Source organism: Parasteatoda tepidariorum, chromosome 4 (assembly GCF_982258835.1).
Source record: "Parasteatoda tepidariorum strain Cologne lab strain chromosome 4, Ptep-v5.0, whole genome shotgun sequence".
In the NCBI taxonomy this organism is placed as follows: Eukaryota; Metazoa; Arthropoda; class Arachnida; order Araneae; family Theridiidae; genus Parasteatoda; species Parasteatoda tepidariorum.
Genome location: NC_141758.1, coordinates 95937494 through 95957543, shown reverse-complemented (window position 1 = coordinate 95957543; position 20050 = coordinate 95937494). Strand labels below are relative to the sequence as shown.

Here is a 20050-nt window from a genome sequence, read left to right as displayed (position 1 = left end):
CGGCAAGGGGACTTTAACCCATGATCCGTCTACAACTGAGGATATTTCACGTCAGCACTGTGGTTAGTGCAAGCCGGATGCGGAATTCGTATCAACTGGGATTCGAACCCGGTTCGCCTCATTGGAAGGCGAATGCTCTATCCCCTGAGCCATCGCAGCTCAGGTGTAAGGTTTGTCATGTTTAGAGGGCTATCCCATATTTGGCTATATTTGTGTAAATTATCGCCGTTTGTAATTTTTGGAGTAACATCATATCAAGCCTGTTGAGTCTTTCGAATTTATTAGTTGTTTACTTCGTTGATAGTTAGATTAAAAGAACGCGTTATATTGTAAAGATTATAAGTATCATAATATTGGATGGTGCGTTTTTTCAAGCTTAGGCTTTAAAAATCGGTTGGAAGTAATTTCCCGGAAGTCTTACTGCGAATTTTAACCCCAAGCACCGCATAACTTTACACTGTCAATTATCCATAGGGACCATTAAAACCAAGTTAGCCAACGAGTATCAATAAAGTCCGATTCTGGTTTAAGCATGTAGTGTATCTACCACTACAAAAATTCCCCAGTATATAAGACAATACCCTAGTATATAAGACATGTTAACTCGATTCTATGTTGGGGTTACCTTTTCATAGATGATGGTTGACATGGTCGAATTCTACTTACCAACCACGACCGTGAACTTAATACAGCTCTCACATTCAGCAAAAAGTACGGTGGTCGTAATATAGTTCTCCTGGCTTCTCACATAAAACAGCAATGAATCAACTAGTGGTATCCGCTCATCGAATTCTACCACAAATTAAATTCTGGTTGGGGAGTACTGTACTGTATCTACCACTATATAAAATTCGAATTCCAATTCCCTAGTATATAAGATATGTTAACTCGATTCTATGTTGGGGTACCTTTTCATAGATGAAGGCTGACATGGTCGAATTCTACTCACCAACCACGACCGTGAACTTAATACAGCTCTCACATTCAGCAAAAAGTACGGTGGTCGTAATATAGTTCTCCTGGCTTCTCACATAAAACAGCAATGAATCAACTAGTGGTATCCGCTCATCGAATTCTACCACAAATTAAATTCTGGTTGGGGAGTACTGTACTGTATCTACCACTATATAAAATTCGAATTCCAATTCCCTAGTATATAAGATATGTTAACTCGATTCTATGTTGGGGTACCTTTTCATAGATGAAGGTTGACATGGTCGAATTCTACTCAACAACCACGACAGTGAACTTAATACAGCTCTCACATTCAGCAAAAAGTACGGTGGTCGTAATATAGTTCTCCTGGCTTCTCACATAAAACAGCAATGAATCAACTAGTGGTATCCGCTCATCGAATTCTACCACAAATTAAATTCTGGTTGGGGAGTACTGTACTGTATCTACCACTATATAAAATTCGAATTCCAATTCCCTAGTATATAAGATATGTTAACTCGATTCTATGTTGGGGTACCTTTTCATAGATGAAGGTTGACATGGTCGAATTCTACTCAACAACCACGACAGTGAACTTAATACAGCTCTCACATTCAGCAAAAAGTACGGTGGTCGTAATATAGTTCTCCTGGCTTCTCACATAAAACAGCAATGAATCAACTAGTGGTATCCGCTCATCGAATTCTACCACAAATTAAATTCTGGTTGGGGAGTACTGTACTGTATCTACCACTATATAAAATTCGAATTCCAATTCCCTAGTATATAAGATATGTTAACTCGATTCTATGTTGGGGTACCTTTTCATAGATGAAGGTTGACATGGTCGAATTCTACTCAACAACCACGACAGTGAACTTAATACAGCTCTCACATTCAGCAAAAAGTACGGTGGTCGTAATATAGTTCTCCTGGCTTCTCACATAAAACAGCAATGAATCAACTAGTGGTATCCGCTCATCGAATTCTACCACAAATTAAATTCTGGTTGGGGAGTACTGTAGTGTATCTACCACTATATAAAATTCGAATTCCAATTCCCTAGTATATAAGATATGTTAACTCGATTCTATGTTGGGGTACCTTTTCATAGATGAAGGTTGACATGGTCGAATTCTACTCAACAACCACGACAGTGAACTTAATACAGCTCTCACATTCAGCAAAAAGTACGGTGGTCGTAATATAGTTCTCCTGGCTTCTCACATAAAACAGCAATGAATCAACTAGTGGTATCCGCTCATCGAATTCTACCACAAATTAAATTCTGGTTGGGGAGTACTGTACTGTATCTACCACTATATAAAATTCGAATTCCAATTCCCTAGTATATAAGATATGTTAACTCGATTCTATGTTGGGGTACCTTTTCATAGATGAAGGTTGACATGGTCGAATTCTACTCAACAACCACGACAGTGAACTTAATACAGCTCTCACATTCAGCAAAAAGTACGGTGGTCGTAATATAGTTCTCCTGGCTTCTCACATAAAACAGCAATGAATCAACTAGTGGTATCCGCTCATCGAATTCTACCACAAATTAAATTCTGGTTGGGGAGTACTGTACTGTATCTACCACTATATAAAATTCGAATTCCAATTCCCTAGTATATAAGATATGTTAACTCGATTCTATGTTGGGGTACCTTTTCATAGATGAAGGTTGACATGGTCGAATTCTACTCAACAACCACGACAGTGAACTTAATACAGCTCTCACATTCAGCAAAAAGTACGGTGGTCGTAATATAGTTCTCCTGGCTTCTCACATAAAACAGCAATGAATCAACTAGTGGTATCCGCTCATCGAATTCTACCACAAATTAAATTCTGGTTGGGGAGTACTGTACTGTATCTACCACTATATAAAATTCGAATTCCAATTCCCTAGTATATAAGATATGTTAACTCGATTCTATGTTGGGGTACCTTTTCATAGATGAAGGTTGACATGGTCGAATTCTACTCAACAACCACGACAGTGAACTTAATACAGCTCTCACATTCAGCAAAAAGTACGGTGGTCGTAATATAGTTCTCCTGGCTTCTCACATAAAACAGCAATGAATCAACTAGTGGTATCCGCTCATCGAATTCTACCACAAATTAAATTCTGGTTGGGGAGTACTGTACTGTATCTACCACTATATAAAATTCCAATTCCAATTCCCTAGTATATAAGATATGTTAACTCGATTCTATGTTGGGGTACCTTTTCATAGATGAAGGTTGACATGGTCGAATTCTACTCAACAACCACGACAGTGAACTTAATACAGCTCTCACATTCAGCAAAAAGTACGGTGGTCGTAATATAGTTCTCCTGGCTTCTCACATAAAACAGCAATGAATCAACTAGTGGTATCCGCTCATCGAATTCTACCACAAATTAAATTCTGGTTGGGGAGTACTGTAGTGTATCTACCACTATATAAAATTCGAATTCCAATTCCCTAGTATATAAGATATGTTAACTCGATTCTATGTTGGGGTACCTTTTCATAGATGAAGGTTGACATGGTCGAATTCTACTCAACAACCACGACAGTGAACTTAATACAGCTCTCACATTCAGCAAAAAGTACGGTGGTCATAATATAGTTCTCCTGGCTTCTCACATAAAACAGCAATGAATCAACTAGTGGTATCCGCTCATCGAATTCTACCACAAATTAAATTCTGGTTGGGGAGTACTGTACTGTATCTACCACTATATAAAATTCGAATTCCAATTCCCAAGTATATAAGATATGTTAACTCGATTCTATGTTGGGGTACCTTTTCATAGATGAAGGTTGACATGGTCGAATTCTACTCAACAACCACGACAGTGAACTTAATACAGCTCTCACATTCAGCAAAAAGTACGGTGGTCGTAATATAGTTCTCCTGGCTTCTCACATAAAACAGCAATGAATCAACTAGTGGTATCCGCTCATCGAATTCTACCACAAATTAAATTCTGGTTGGGGAGTACTGTAGTGTATCTACCACTATATAAAATTCGAATTCCAATTCCCTAGTATATAAGATATGTTAACTCGATTCTATGTTGGGGTACCTTTTCATAGATGAAGGTTGACATGGTCGAATTCTACTCAACAACCACGACAGTGAACTTAATACAGCTCTCACATTCAGCAAAAAGTACGGTGGTCGTAATATAGTTCTCCTGGCTTCTCACATAAAACAGCAATGAATCAACTAGTGGTATCCGCTCATCGAATTCTACCACAAATTAAATTCTGGTTGGGGAGTACTGTACTGTATCTACCACTATATAAAATTCGAATTCCAATTCCCTAGTATATAAGATATGTTAACTCGATTCTATGTTGGGGTACCTTTTCATAGATGAAGGTTGACATGGTCGAATTCTACTCAACAACCACGACAGTGAACTTAATACAGCTCTCACATTCAGCAAAAAGTACGGTGGTCGTAATATAGTTCTCCTGGCTTCTCACATAAAACAGCAATGAATCAACTAGTGGTATCCGCTCATCGAATTCTACCACAAATTAAATTCTGGTTGGGGAGTACTGTACTGTATCTACCACTATATAAAATTCGAATTCCAATTCCCTAGTATATAAGATATGTTAACTCGATTCTATGTTGGGGTACCTTTTCATAGATGAAGGTTGACATGGTCGAATTCTACTCAACAACCACGACAGTGAACTTAATACAGCTCTCACATTCAGCAAAAAGTACGGTGGTCGTAATATAGTTCTCCTGGCTTCTCACATAAAACAGCAATGAATCAACTAGTGGTATCCGCTCATCGAATTCTACCACAAATTAAATTCTGGTTGGGGAGTACTGTACTGTATCTACCACTATATAAAATTCGAATTCCAATTCCCTAGTATATAAGATATGTTAACTCGATTCTATGTTGGGGTACCTTTTCATAGATGAAGGTTGACATGGTCGAATTCTACTCAACAACCACGACAGTGAACTTAATACAGCTCTCACATTCAGCAAAAAGTACGGTGGTCGTAATATAGTTCTCCTGGCTTCTCACATAAAACAGCAATGAATCAACTAGTGGTATCCGCTCATCGAATTCTACCACAAATTAAATTCTGGTTGGGGAGTACTGTACTGTATCTACCACTATATAAAATTCGAATTCCAATTCCCTAGTATATAAGATATGTTAACTCGATTCTATGTTGGGGTACCTTTTCATAGATGAAGGTTGACATGGTCGAATTCTACTCAACAACCACGACAGTGAACTTAATACAGCTCTCACATTCAGCAAAAAGTACGGTGGTCGTAATATAGTTCTCCTGGCTTCTCACATAAAACAGCAATGAATCAACTAGTGGTATCCGCTCATCGAATTCTACCACAAATTAAATTCTGGTTGGGGAGTACTGTACTGTATCTACCACTATATAAAATTCGAATTCCAATTCCCTAGTATATAAGATATGTTAACTCGATTCTATGTTGGGGTACCTTTTCATAGATGAAGGTTGACATGGTCGAATTCTACTCAACAACCACGACAGTGAACTTAATACAGCTCTCACATTCAGCAAAAAGTACGGTGGTCGTAATATAGTTCTCCTGGCTTCTCACATAAAACAGCAATGAATCAACTAGTGGTATCCGCTCATCGAATTCTACCACAAATTAAATTCTGGTTGGGGAGTACTGTACTGTATCTACCACTATATAAAATTCGAATTCCAATTCCCTATTATATAAGATATGTTAACTCGATTCTATGTTGGGGTACCTTTTCATAGATGAAGGTTGACATGGTCGAATTCTACTCAACAACCACGACAGTGAACTTAATACAGCTCTCACATTCAGCAAAAAGTACGGTGGTCGTAATATAGTTCTCCTGGCTTCTCACATAAAACAGCAATGAATCAACTAGTGGTATCCGCTCATCGAATTCTACCACAAATTAAATTCTGGTTGGGGAGTACTGTACTGTATCTACCACTATATAAAATTCGAATTCCAATTCCCTAGTATATAAGATATGTTAACTCGATTCTATGTTGGGGTACCTTTTCATAGATGAAGGTTGACATGGTCGAATTCTACTGAACAACCACGACAGTGAACTTAATACAGCTCTCACATTCAGCAAAAAGTACGGTGGTCGTAATATAGTTCTCCTGGCTTCTCACATAAAACAGCAATGAATCAACTAGTGGTATCCGCTCATCGAATTCTACCACAAATTAAATTCTGGTTGGGGAGTACTGTACTGTATCTACCACTATATAAAATTCGAATTCCAATTCCCTAGTATATAAGATATGTTAACTCGATTCTATGTTGGGGTACCTTTTCATAGATGAAGGTTGACATGGTCGAATTCTACTCAACAACCACGACAGTGAACTTAATACAGCTCTCACATTCAGCAAAAAGTACGGTGGTCGTAATATAGTTCTCCTGGCTTCTCACATAAAACAGCAATGAATCAACTAGTGGTATCCGCTCATCGAATTCTACCACAAATTAAATTCTGGTTGGGGAGTACTGTACTGTATCTACCACTATATAAAATTCGAATTCCAATTCCCTAGTATATAAGATATGTTAACTCGATTCTATGTTGGGGTACCTTTTCATAGATGAAGGTTGACATGGTCGAATTCTACTCAACAACCACGACAGTGAACTTAATACAGCTCTCACATTCAGCAAAAAGTACGGTGGTCGTAATATAGTTCTCCTGGCTTCTCACATAAAACAGCAATGAATCAACTAGTGGTATCCGCTCATCGAATTCTACCACAAATTAAATTCTGGTTGGGGAGTACTGTACTGTATCTACCACTATATAAAATTCGAATTCCAATTCCCTAGTATATAAGATATGTTAACTCGATTCTATGTTGGGGTACCTTTTCATAGATGAAGGTTGACATGGTCGAATTCTACTCAACAACCACGACAGTGAACTTAATACAGCTCTCACATTCAGCAAAAAGTACGGTGGTCGTAATATAGTTCTCCTGGCTTCTCACATAAAACAGCAATGAATCAACTAGTGGTATCCGCTCATCGAATTCTACCACAAATTAAATTCTGGTTGGGGAGTACTGTACTGTATCTACCACTATATAAAATTCGAATTCCAATTCCCTAGTATATAAGATATGTTAACTCGATTCTATGTTGGGGTACCTTTTCATAGATGAAGGTTGACATGGTCGAATTCTACTCAACAACCACGACAGTGAACTTAATACAGCTCTCACATTCAGCAAAAAGTACGGTGGTCGTAATATAGTTCTCCTGGCTTCTCACATAAAACAGCAATGAATCAACTAGTGGTATCCGCTCATCGAATTCTACCACAAATTAAATTCTGATTGGGGAGTACTGTACTGTATCTACCACTATATAAAATTCGAATTCCAATTCCCTAGTATATAAGATATGTTAACTCGATTCTATGTTGGGGTACCTTTTCATAGATGAAGGTTGACATGGTCGAATTCTACTCAACAACCACGACAGTGAACTTAATACAGCTCTCACATTCAGCAAAAAGTACGGTGGTCGTAATATAGTTCTCCTGGCTTCTCACATAAAACAGCAATGAATCAACTAGTGGTATCCGCTCATCGAATTCTACCACAAATTAAATTCTGGTTGGGGAGTACTGTAGTGTATCTACCACTATATAAAATTCGAATTCCAATTCCCTAGTATATAAGATATGTTAACTCGATTCTATGTTGGGGTACCTTTTCATAGATGAAGGTTGACATGGTCGAATTCTACTCACCAACATGCAAAAGTATGAAAAAATAAATTTTGAAGTTTATGCTTACATATTTGGAAGTCAAAAAAGATTATGCTCATTAAAAATACTAATTACTTTTCAAATCCAAATAACGATTAATATATTAGGAAAAAGCTTTTACAATAATTATATGTTCCAACAACAAAACATTCTTTGTTTGGGTCTTTTAAGTTGAAAAACTAAGATGAATGATCACAGGTCGTGTAAAATCTCTTAGTACAAACAAAAAACTCCCTAGTAGTTCAATTCGATGAGTTAAAAATTCAGATAAATAATTAATAACATTTATTAACATGAGATAAATTATTAATATTGGATAATCAATAACAATTACTAGTAATAAAGTTAGAATTATATTTCCATAGCATATTTTAAGGGTCCGTCAGTTTTCTTTCAATAGTTAAACTTCTAAATATGAAAAAAATTTTGATCACCTAGTTATACATACTACCTCAATATTAAGTTAAAAGATTTAAAAACAAAGATTTTAGATTACCTTTAGACATTGTACAATATATAAGTTTAATGATTATTTCCGAAGTGTTCTAAGATATAGTAACTATTAAAAACAACATAAAGTGTAAACATATCGAGATCAAAACACTAAATAAGAATTGTTTACAGAGATAAGAATACATCTACACAAATAATTTTTGTTGTTACAAAATAAGTTATCCATATCTTTTATTTTGATTACAGGATATTTAAATATCAAATATATTAATACGTAATCTTTATATTACTGCTGTTTCATTAAAGGACTGATATCTCAGCAAATTCTTTAATTTTGTTACACTAATTACGTATCAACAAGTGGATTTTTAGCATCCACGTTATTTCATAACACAAAAACACGTGAATTTCGCAGATGCTAGGTTCTGAATATTGACCTCAACAGATCGCTTAGAGAATGGTCGTTCGTTATTTTCATGCTATTTGTGCTAAAAGCAAATCAACACAACTCATTCAGTTTATTCAGTTGTTTTCAAACTTAATGTAAATACTGCGTGCGCGTTTTCGCTTTTACGCATATATAAAAGTACAATGATGAAATCAAAGCAGCGTCACAAGGATCATGAAGCTTTTTAATTATTCAAAATGATAAAACGGGAATTAACGCAGATAACAGTTTAATTATCACTATTGATAACTGAATTATCATCGTATTCCATGTTGATTTTTTTTTCATTCCTTTAAAAGTAAAAATGAGAAGATCATCTCACAAAGTAATGAATAGCTTCGCATAATAAAGTTAGAAAAATTAACATAAAAATATAGACTCCTTAATAACTTATTTAAAAACTTCCTAGATCAATTATTTTCAATTTAATATGTCATGTCATGTTAGTTTTATGAACATAGGGATTGTTATTATTTTTTCTAGCGGAACATCACTTTCGCATTTAGGTAAGCAAGACCAACATTTTTATTTTTTTTTTATATTTTCCTTTCTTTAATTTATATTTTAATCAAAGGTACGAATAAAAATGCAAGCGATTGATTTTTTATCGCAATTTCTCGATGTGTCATTCATTATTTAAAAAAAAAATTCGCCTTTTCCATTTTTAAAATAAAATTTTGACAACCTATTCCGATTTCATTTCAAATTTTGTATTTTTGCCATATAAAATTACGCTTTATAAAATGAGGTAGATATTTGTGCACATCAAAGATTCTAAATTATTTTGATCATTATTAAATAAAATAATAGAAAAGTAATAAGTATTAAGATAATAAGTATTAAGAATTTTTTTTTCCATGCATTATCCATTCCATCTTCGGACTAACTAATTTTATAATTGCGTGAAAAAATTTGATTTAATTTGCATTAAAAGTTCTGGAACTACAACATTTTCATTTTTTTTAAAATAAAATTTCGGTACCCCATTCCGATTTCGTTCAAATTTTGGTATTTTGCCATATTAAATAACATTTTATAAAATGAGGTGATTAATATTAAAAATATTTATAAATAATACTAAGCGAAATTGTATAGATTTATGCAAGATTTTAAATTATTTTTATAAATATTTTTTTTCTAATATGAATATGACCACCCCTTTTAATTCATAAATAAAAATTTAGTTTATAAGCTGAATTTGCAATTTCGAGACCAACGGCATGACTATGTCAATGTGAACAGCATCACGCACCGACCACCTTTATTTCCTAGACCAGCTGGTTCGTATCGATTTAAAGCTGGGTGATCATCACTGCAATTTTATAAGCACAGGGGCTGGGGATATTTTTTTAAACTTTTTATTTATGGTGGGAAATATTTTTTTCTCAGCTCTCTTTATTTCCTTTTTAATTAAAAAGTATTTATAATTAGTTATTTAATATAAAAGTAGCACATTTTTTAAAAATTTTGTGAGTTCAGAGGATTCTGCGAAAATAATATTGGGAGCTTCATTTTGAATTAATTTTTAATTGGAATATACTTTTTATAACTTTTTTTTAAAACAATATTTCCACATAAATCATAGTTTATCATAAAACTGGAAGAAAAGAAAAGTAATACGTCATGCTAGTTTTTTCTTTTGAAAATGGCGTTTTTCGGAACATTATGAAAGGAATATTGTGCATTGCATTAAAAAATAATTGAAAAGAATTGTTTTTTTAATATGCATATATATATACAGTGAAACCATCAAGTTGACCACCCTTGGTAAGTTGGACACCTGCATAAATTGACCTCAATTATCAAGAACGGAATTTTTCCTATATAATATAAAGAAGTAAAACCTTTGTAACTTGACCACCTGTCTATCTTGTATGTTGACCACTGAAATAAGTCAATTTTGTCTAGGAGTATTATGAAATTCTATTCTAAAACCCTCATAACTTGACCGAAAAAAAAAATTCAGAAAATTTTGTGTCATTTTGCAATGATTGTTAAAATTTCACTTGTTTGGAGAAATAGTGTAAAAAGCTGATCTAAACCCTTTTGAGAGTTGACCATCTGGGGAAACTGTAGGGGGTCAGCTTTTGACCATTTCTTTCATTAAATGCTGGTGTAAAGTCTAAACAGCAATGAGAGAATATTTTTGTAACAAATAGGTTTGTAAGTGTAGTAATAACGGAATAAATTTTAAAGTGTTCAAATAATTTTGTTTTGTTTAAGTTTTCAAATTACATGTTTTCGTGTTCTGATATTTGAAGAAATTATTTTTATTAAACACTTCACATGCATAACTAACGAAATAATTTTTAAAAAAAAGTTAGTTAAACATTAGAATTATATGTAACAAACTGAAGTTCATTCAGGTTTAAACACATTTCTTAAGATATTCATTTGGCTATTTGCTAAATAAAATTTTTAAGTCAAGTAAAAATTTTTTTTAAATATATAGCAACATGATATAGGTAACGAAACAATGACCCACCCCCTCTATAAGTTGCCCACTAAAACAATGCACCACAAGTGGTCAACTTACACAAGTTTTAATGCATATATATATATATATATATATATATATATATATATATATATATATATATATATATATATATATATATATATTGCATTTTTGTCGTATTCTGAAAAAAAGGGATTTATTTGAATATCAAAGGATTGTCCCACCCCCAGACTTCTGCTACATAGAAAATGGAACCTTTTTGGAAATCCTGAAATGCAGAACTATGAACAATTCATTACGTAGTAGTAATTGAAATACTGGACTTTAATAGAACAAAAATAAGAAATTTTACACAATCAACTGTTTTTTCTTTCTTTTATTGACATACAGTGGAATTTATAAATAATAAAAAATAAAACAGCCTTTATTCTAGTTTATAATTACCCTTGGGGGTGAATGTTTTTCGGGGTTATTTTCATTTTTGTGTCGACGAGAGAAAAATGGCGGAAATGGCAGTGAAAGTAAATCAATTAGATGTTTACTGATCCGTAAATATGTTGATTAGTATAAGCATGTTGACACTGTTTAACATAATTTTAGAAAACGTTTTATATAAAAGCTCTTGGGTGCAACAAGTTCACAACATTCACTAACAATCAGCGATTACCGTTAACAACTAGCAGAATAGAGTGACTCATAATGTTGACTAAGGTAAGATTTTATTTTCCTTAGATTTCTTTAGAGAAAATTTTTCTGCGTGATTTTTCCCCCCACCCATTTTCAGATATCTAGAGCCTTCTGACTAATGACATGGGCTATAAGGCTTTCTAAATGTCTTGCTCACAACAATAAAAGTAATGTTGAATTTTATTAATATACAAAAACTAACAAAAAGTCTGAACCGTGATGGCTCAGGGGATAGAGCGTTCGCCTCCCAATGAGGTGAACCGGGTCCGAATCCCAGCGATGGGTGGTCGATACGACTTCCGCATCTGGTTAGTACCGACCTCAGTGCTGGCGTGAAATATCCTCCGTGTTAGACGGATAATGTGTTAAAGTCCCTTTGCAGTCAGGCTAACCGTGGGAGGGTTTCGTGGTTTCCGTCTCTGTGTAGCGCAAATGCGGGTTAGTTCCATAAAAAAGTTAAAAGGCACTAAGGCAAAATTCTCTCGATTATTGATTCAGGAGTTCCCTTGTCTTCTGCATCGTGTTCAAAATTACAAGGCTACGTAATAAATGTCGCACTGGAGCGTGTTGGTTCAGGGGATAGAGCAGTTTGACCACAGTGCTAATGCAAAATATCATCAGTGGTAGACGGATCATGCGTTAAAGTCCCCTTGCCGTCAGGCTAACCAGAGGAGGTTTTCGTGGCTTTCCTCACCGTGTAACGCAAATGCCGGTTAGTTCCATAAAAAAGCTCTCCCCGAAGGCAAAAATTCTCTCGATACTTGATTCAAGAGTTCCCTTGTCATCTGGATTGGGTTTAAAATTACAAGGCTACGGAATTGAACATTAGTGGTCGTAAACCCAAAATTGGGTTGGCTGTTCAACGACAGTTATAAAATGAAAAGGTAAATGAATGATCCTTGCATTTCTGTAGTTACAAAAAAGAATTATGATGTTTGAATGCTGGATACTGATTTAAAAATTTAGGATTTTCAAATAAATGAGGTATTAAATATTAATGATTATGGATATTTATGATTAAGAAATGAGGTATTAACGATTTTTTTTTAAATTTCATGCAAAGTGTTAACTGTTTTAAGCAAACTCTACTACTCACTGAAAAGAAGGCAATCAGCAAACAGAATTGACCAATGACCAATTTTTTTTTTCTTTCTAAAATAATTATTGTGTGTCCGGTGTTTCCAAAATAATGAAATTTTCACTATTTAATTATCTATATCTTATTGAATAAGATTTATGTTATAAAAAAGCCTCTATAAATACATTTAAGCTTTAAAATAGATATAAAAAAGTTAAATAATCATTTACATCCAACTTAAAAGCTTGAAAAGGGTTCTCTGAATTATTATTGTTGGTCTCATTATTTGTTAGTCGGGCACTGCTTACTACGTAATTCCTTGTTGACATTTATTCCATTAGAATTATGTTGATTCGTGGTGGTTCAAAGGATAGAGCGATCGCCTACCAATACGGTGACCTGGGTTCGAATCTTAACGATGGAAGGTCGACACGAATCCCACACCTGGCTTGCACCGACCACAGTGCTGACGTAAAATATCCTCAGTGGTAGACGAGTCGTGATTTGAATACCATAACTGATTAAGATGGGAATAGGAAGAATGTCCGAACAGCTTTAAAACATCTTAGAAACAAATATTTCTTTTTAGAAAAAAAAAAAAAGAAAGAGCTTGGAAAAAGTTAGTGTACGCTTTGTACAGAAAAAACTATTTTGATCTGTTAGAAAAATTTGAGGGATTTTCTTAAGAGTTCAAAAAACAGGATATTTTAACAATATTGGTATACGAGCTGCGATAGCTCAGGGGATAGAGCACTCGCCCTCCTATGAGGTGAACCGGGTTTGAATCCCAGCTATGGCTGATTGATATGAATTCCGCATCCGGCTTACATCGACCACAAATGTAAAATACCATCAATGGTAGACGATCATGGGTGAGAGTCCCCTTGCCGTCAGGCTGACCATAAGAAGTGTTCGCGGTTATACTGCTCAAGTTATGCAAATGCGAGTTTGTTCCATCGAAAAGTCCTTAGCAAAGGCAAATTTCTCCCACTGTTTAATCCAGGATTTCCTTTGTCTTCTGGATTGGGTTCAAAATTACAGGGCTACGTAGTTGGTAAGCTTATAAAATTGGGTCTGGTTTAACAACGACGGTTATGAATATGAACTAGATTACTGTTATAAAATAAAACATTTATAAATACAATTAAGCTTAATAAGTATGAATTAAATACTAAAAATTGAGTGATAATTTCAATTCCTCAGACCAGACAAATCAGGATACGGTTTTGGAATTTGATAGCTGTGTGTGTAGATTAATGCTTAATTTGTGTAGATTAATGCTTAATTTTCGGCCCCTCGTCCGACGAGTGTTTCTATAAATGTCTTTTTTGTTTCAAAGTTACTTCAATTTTGAGTGCTTTTTCGCGAAGGTTTCGTGTAAGTAAATGTGTGCTATATTTTCATTTCATTAAAAGAGTGCTAAATGGTTTTTAAAAGGATATTTGCTATCAGAATCAGCGGACGGATTGCCGAGCTTCTGTTAAAGTATACTTAAATGCTGAGTTTATTATAGTAAATACATTATAGTAAATATCTATCTTCTATATTATATAAAACGCTAAAACGTACGTATGTATGTATGTATCAATAAAACCGATGATATTTCTTTTCTCGCGCTGGCAACAGTTTTCATTTTTAATTGATTGGATTCGGCGCGCAAGAGCACCCATCATATGGCTAATCCATGTTATATAAAACGCTAATACGTTTTAATTGATAGGCTTCGGCGCGCAAGAGCACGTAGTGAGCAAAATTAAGCTTCGGAGAAATTTTAATTGTTAACAATGACTTAAACAGAAAGTTTTATTTTAACTGATAAATACTATATTATAATTTTAACTTTTTCTATGACTATACTCATTTTCTTACTCTTTGTTTTTTATACATTTTATATTTTTGTGATAAAATAAAGAACTTATAGTTGTTCTGCTTCTGAACACTGATGAAAACGCAAAATGATGGGCTTCATCAACAATCAAAAATATATAAATTTATTTTACAAATTCCATATTAGGGTGGCGCCCTTCAGAGAATTAAAAATACAAAATTATCTTTAGCGAAGCCGATGCTTTACATCCGGCGTTCAGTGGCAGACTACTATTTCATATTGTTTTACTACACATGACTTTAGCCCTTTTGTAGGAAAGACTTTAAAACAAAACTTACAACAGTTACTTTTCTCAACAACTGAAATTTAGAATAGTGTGATTAAGAAAAATATGTGAACTGTTTGCAATTTCAAATTAATATTGAAATGTACAGGTTTAGAATTTTCTACAGTGAAAAGTTTTCGGAACTTCAGTGTTCAAAAAAGTATACAAAAGCTAGACGTTAAGAACGTATCCAATGAGCGAGTAAAGCGAGCATCGGATTGCGAAGCCATCCGAAATGAACTGCGAAAGCAGTTCCGGGGTTGGCGAGCACCAGCGAGCAGGGGGCGAATCCTCCTAGTATTATAATAAATCATTAGTATAAACTTATATTACAGAAATATTATATAGTAAATCTGATAGCATATTACGCATTTTATTTCATTTTATAACCGTCGTTGAATATCAGTCCCAAATTTGGGTTTACGACTACTAAAATCCAACTCCGTAACATTGTAATTTTGAATCCAATCCAGAAGACAAGGCAACTCCTGGATATAGAATAGGGAGAAATTTAGTAATTAGTATAGGGAGCTTACCCGCATTTGCAATACATGGAGAGGAAAACCACGAAAAATTCCCACGTTCAGCTTGACGGTAAGGGGACTCTAACTCATAATCCGTCTACCACCGTATATCTTGATGCTCTATCTTCTGAGCCATCGCGGCTCAATATTAAGTTTAGTAAATATTTTTAGTAAATCTGATTCTTCTTTTTTTCAGATCATCCTCAGTTGTCTTTTGATAGCAGTTACTGCAGCTGATCATCATCATGATCATCATGAGGTGACGATTTTTTTTTATTAGATTTGTTGTAGCAAATTCAAGCTCTTATTTAAAATTACAAACTTCTGAATATATTGAAGAATTTTAATGCGTCATATTTTAAAATTGATAAACTTCTTCTCCAAACGGAAATATATCGGAAAAGCTGCTAGATAAACTTTTTTACACTTAATATTATGCATAACGTTTCCATTTATACCTTTGTGTCTATTACGGTGGAATCTCATAAATAGAATTTCGACCCATTTCCAACTAACTAGAGCATTTAAATGTCCACTGGAGCTCTGGTGACGTTGTAAATTTCATGTTATAACAAGTTAAGCACAATTCCTCTCCCAAAGGAATTTATTGTCAATCCAAATCCATTTTTGTCTCAGCTAAAGTGATCAAACTAGATTGACAAACTATAATTTATGTTTTTACTTTTTCATCAAATATTATTTCTCGTCAACAGAAATTTGGCCCGCTCTGACTGACTATCCCAGAAAGCATGTAACCTTACGACAATCATGCGTCGGAATTTTTTTTCTACTGTCACGAAAATGTTTGTACTAAAAACCTTTATACAATGAAGCAAAAATATTGCTGTTTCAAACCTTTCATCCTAAAAGGATTAAAAATTATTTTTTGAAAAGTATTGTCACTTAGGTAAAATGGTGTGACGTTCTAGCTGACGTCACACTAACGATAGGATCAAATTGCATCATCCTTTAAAATTTCATGACAAGGTGGATTTTAGCTGAGCAAACAAGACCTTGCAAAAAGAAACCTTATAACGACCTAGATTTATGATTATTTTCATCTTGAGACTAGCTTCATTAAAGGATTTTTTCGTGCTTTTATTTTAGCTGAGCAAACAAGACTTAGCAAAAAGAAACCTTTTAATTACCTGTATTTAAGATTATTTTCACCTTGAGACTAGCTTTATTAAAGGATTTTTTCACGCTTGAAAACCCTAAGTCAACCTCGTTTTAAGGTTTTTGTATAGAACCGTGTTTTCCAAGGTTTTGGATTAGGGTAATGTGTGTGGATTAGAGCAGAACTCGTTTTAAGGTTAGAAGGTTTACACGTAAGCCGCATAACAAATCTATTTAGGTTTACATTAAAAGGTTTTTGCTGAGGGAAAATGAACCTTATTTTGCTATTTGGGTATAGAACTGACATTCCATTTTGACAGAAACCGGATAGTTGTTTCTTAAATGGTATAAGCAAAACATTTCGTCAATCCAACACCCCATGTCCTTCGAATGTGACAAAATAAGTACGAACAACGATAAGATTACTATTGTCATTCCAGTAAGCTTTAAAAAAAAATATCAAAATTGTTTTTTTCTTCTCTCTTTTATTTACTTTTGGGAATGTAAGATTAAGTTTTCTAACTGTTTTGCTTCCTCTCTAAATCAACTATATAAGAACACAGTTAATGGGAAAAAAACTCTTATACTATATTGTACACAAAGAGTAAAATCAACATTCGGGAGATTTACCAAATTTACGAGAGCTTCTGTACGCTCTCGTACGTAAGATTTTAAGTAATTGCGCATGTCTCAGATCAGGGAAAATGCGCATGCGTCCATGAAAAAATATCAAACTCTCGTAAGAGAAAATAAGAGATTTTGCAAGAATTCGTAAGTCAAAAACGCTAACGTAGTGGAATATCATTTTAACTTCGCCAGCGAAGTCAAAACAAGCATTTACAATTAACGTAAGCCATCTTTTTAAAGCTGTAGCATATGATTCAATATGCTTTACTATAAGTAAAAATGCAGATATATGAGCAGAAATATTTTGTAGATTAAAGATCTTGATGAATTCAGGAATAACGAATGCAAATTATTATTAATATTTAAAAAAAATATTGTTGAACTTATATTGATTATTTAGCTTCTTTTAACTAAATTGCATAGTTAAAACAAATATATTTTATAATTTCCAAATAGCGAAGATATAACTGGTTTCTTATGGAATTGGTGCAATAAATATACTTAATATGTAAGAATCTTTGCGTAAGAATACAGAATGCGTAACTTAAGAGAACTGATACTTGACGGGCTGAAGTTACTCGAAATAGAATGGAAAGAACAGTTGCTAATGTAAAGAAAGTCACGTAACGTAACCTAAACAATCAATCAGGATCAAGATACCCACTCTACGTCACTTGCAGGTATCCCATTGCTGGTAGAAATATTTAAAAATATCAAAATGCAAACTAATAAGAGCAGGATTATGCAGTGGAGAATTTATTCGTACCCTAGCAACAATTGGTTCAGTTGGGCTCAAAATTGGCGCGATATGGGTAATATAAGAACATGCATTGAGGGACTAATATTGGAATGTCTAGAGTTTTTAATATTGGTCCTAAAATGGCCTATGTAGGGCCTACATTGGCTTTTATATAGAACCAACATTGGCTAAATAATGGATTTAAAATATCTGGTGAATCTGTCTATTCTATATAGGGCCAATATCGGAAAAATAATGGCCCTTACTGGGCCAAGATTCATGAATATTGGCCGAATGAGGGCCCAATTTATTATGCTGCTAGGGTTGTTATAATTTGTTTGTATTTTAATATTTTTAAAACATTTCTATCAGCATTTAAAACTTCATGGTTCAGTTAAGCTTCACAGTGTATTGATCGGAAGACACGCTTCCTAGTCGATATCCGAAGTCAAGCATCACTGGCTGCAGTCATTGAGTGAGATCCCCCATTGATCAGCCTGCGAAGGGACCGAGGGTGCGCAGTATTGATATCAGTTAAGCTCTTCCACCATTAAGTGTTCCACTTCGCTGGTATATCACCGGGTTACTAAAAGCGGAGGTGCCATTTCCTTTGCAGAGGATCAAAAATTGTGATGGCATGTCATACTTCTTGATGACATGTATTAAATCCAGTTTTAAATAGAGTTTTACTCCTTTGTGTTAAATCGAGAGTCGCCTGCATGCAGCTAGTGTGATGTAAATAAAATAATACTACTCTTCTCTAAACTTTAAATTACTTGTGCAGGGTAATTTACTATGAAAAATTTTCTCCCGCGGTATCCTCTTAAGTTGTTTTTCATTTTCTCTGATGGTTCGAATTGCTATAAAATAAATTGTTCTGTCTCGCCTAGCATCATCATGCTCACCCCTACAAGTTCGGATATGTAGCGAAAGGCAAAGACGGATCCCACCACAGACACGAGGAAGGTGATGGACACGGAGGAGTGAAGGGCAGCTACGGATACGTTGACCATCACGGAATCCACCGTGAAGTCCACTATGTAGCAGATAAGGGAGGATTCAGAGCAGAAGTCAAGACCAATGAACCCGGAACAGCCAATCAGGATCCAGCTCACGTCAAACTTCATTCTCATGCTTCTCACCATCACCATCAAGAACCACATCATCATCATCACCAAGAGCCTCACCATGCTCATCATCATCATCACCAAGAACCTCACCATGCTCATCATCATCATCACCAACAACCTCACCATGCTCATCATCATGAGCACCATGGACATCAATGGAAACATCATGCTTAAATTTAAAAAATAAAAGAAAATAAAAATCTCTTAACCTAGGATATATGCTCATTAAATTATAGTTATTCTTTCCACATAGTATCTAGTTAAAAATGCATTTTAGACGCCTCTAGTTCATCAAATAATTTCCAAACGTTAAAATCAATTGATCAATTGATAGATTAAATAATTAATTAATAAATTGATTCCTCCAATTAATTAGTAATTTTGAAAAGCAAATATTTACTAATTTCGTAGTAGCACATAAACAAATTAGTTTAGTTGTCTAAATACAATATTTAATATTCATAAATTCTAAAAAAAGAAAAGAAAGCAGAATTTAAGGGAGCTCTTTTGGTGTATCTCTTTTTTCAGTAGAATGTATAATATAGGCAGTGGCAAGATTAAGTACAGTTTGTCTAAAGTAAGAACTTCCCTAGCCATTCGTCTGGAGCCGTGGTGGTGGCTATGGTAACGAGATATAACTATTTCAAGTAGGGGATGTGGGTTCATTGTTTAGGACAGGTTTTGGCTCAGGACGGTGAGAGAACGGGAATATTTCACTTTGGTCCATTGTGTTAGCCCTAGAGTGAAGAGAAACCACCCTCCCTGAAATGCGCTATTCTTGTTTCCATAGCAGCAGACGGCCTCAGACTTTGTGGCGGGGGGAATTTCTTACCATATACAAACTATATAAGCCCATTTGTTTGGTTTAGAATACATAA

At 34.4% G+C, this 20050-nt stretch overlaps 2 protein-coding genes across 2 annotated transcripts in view; one reads left to right on the top strand and one right to left on the bottom strand.

Moving 5' to 3' along the window:
- LOC107454225 (transcription factor CP2) overlaps positions 1-8280 on the bottom strand; it is a 65996-nt gene extending 57716 nt beyond the window's left edge. The window contains exon 1 of the mRNA XM_087161762.1: positions 8256-8280. Coding sequence (XP_087017888.1) covers positions 8256-8265 — 10 coding nt within the window. The 5' untranslated portion in view covers positions 8266-8280. The remainder of the gene's footprint in view (positions 1-8255) is intronic.
- Positions 8281-11757: 3477 nt separating this feature from the next.
- Positions 11758-19373, top strand: LOC107446181 (uncharacterized). The gene is made up of 3 exons (XM_087160402.1): positions 11758-11829; positions 15757-15819; positions 18933-19373. The coding sequence occupies exons 1-3, from the start codon at positions 11818-11820 to the stop codon at positions 19344-19346; spliced, it is 489 nt and encodes a 162-aa protein (XP_087016528.1). The 5' UTR covers positions 11758-11817; the 3' UTR covers positions 19347-19373.
- The last annotated feature ends 677 nt before the right edge of the window (positions 19374-20050 follow it).

Bases quoted from the DNA above. Each gene is read 5' to 3' on its own strand.
- LOC107446181 (XM_087160402.1), top strand. The intron at 15,820-18,932 runs GTGACGATTTTT...TGTCTCGCCTAG, and splicing joins ATCATCATGATCATCATGAG to CATCATCATGCTCACCCCTA.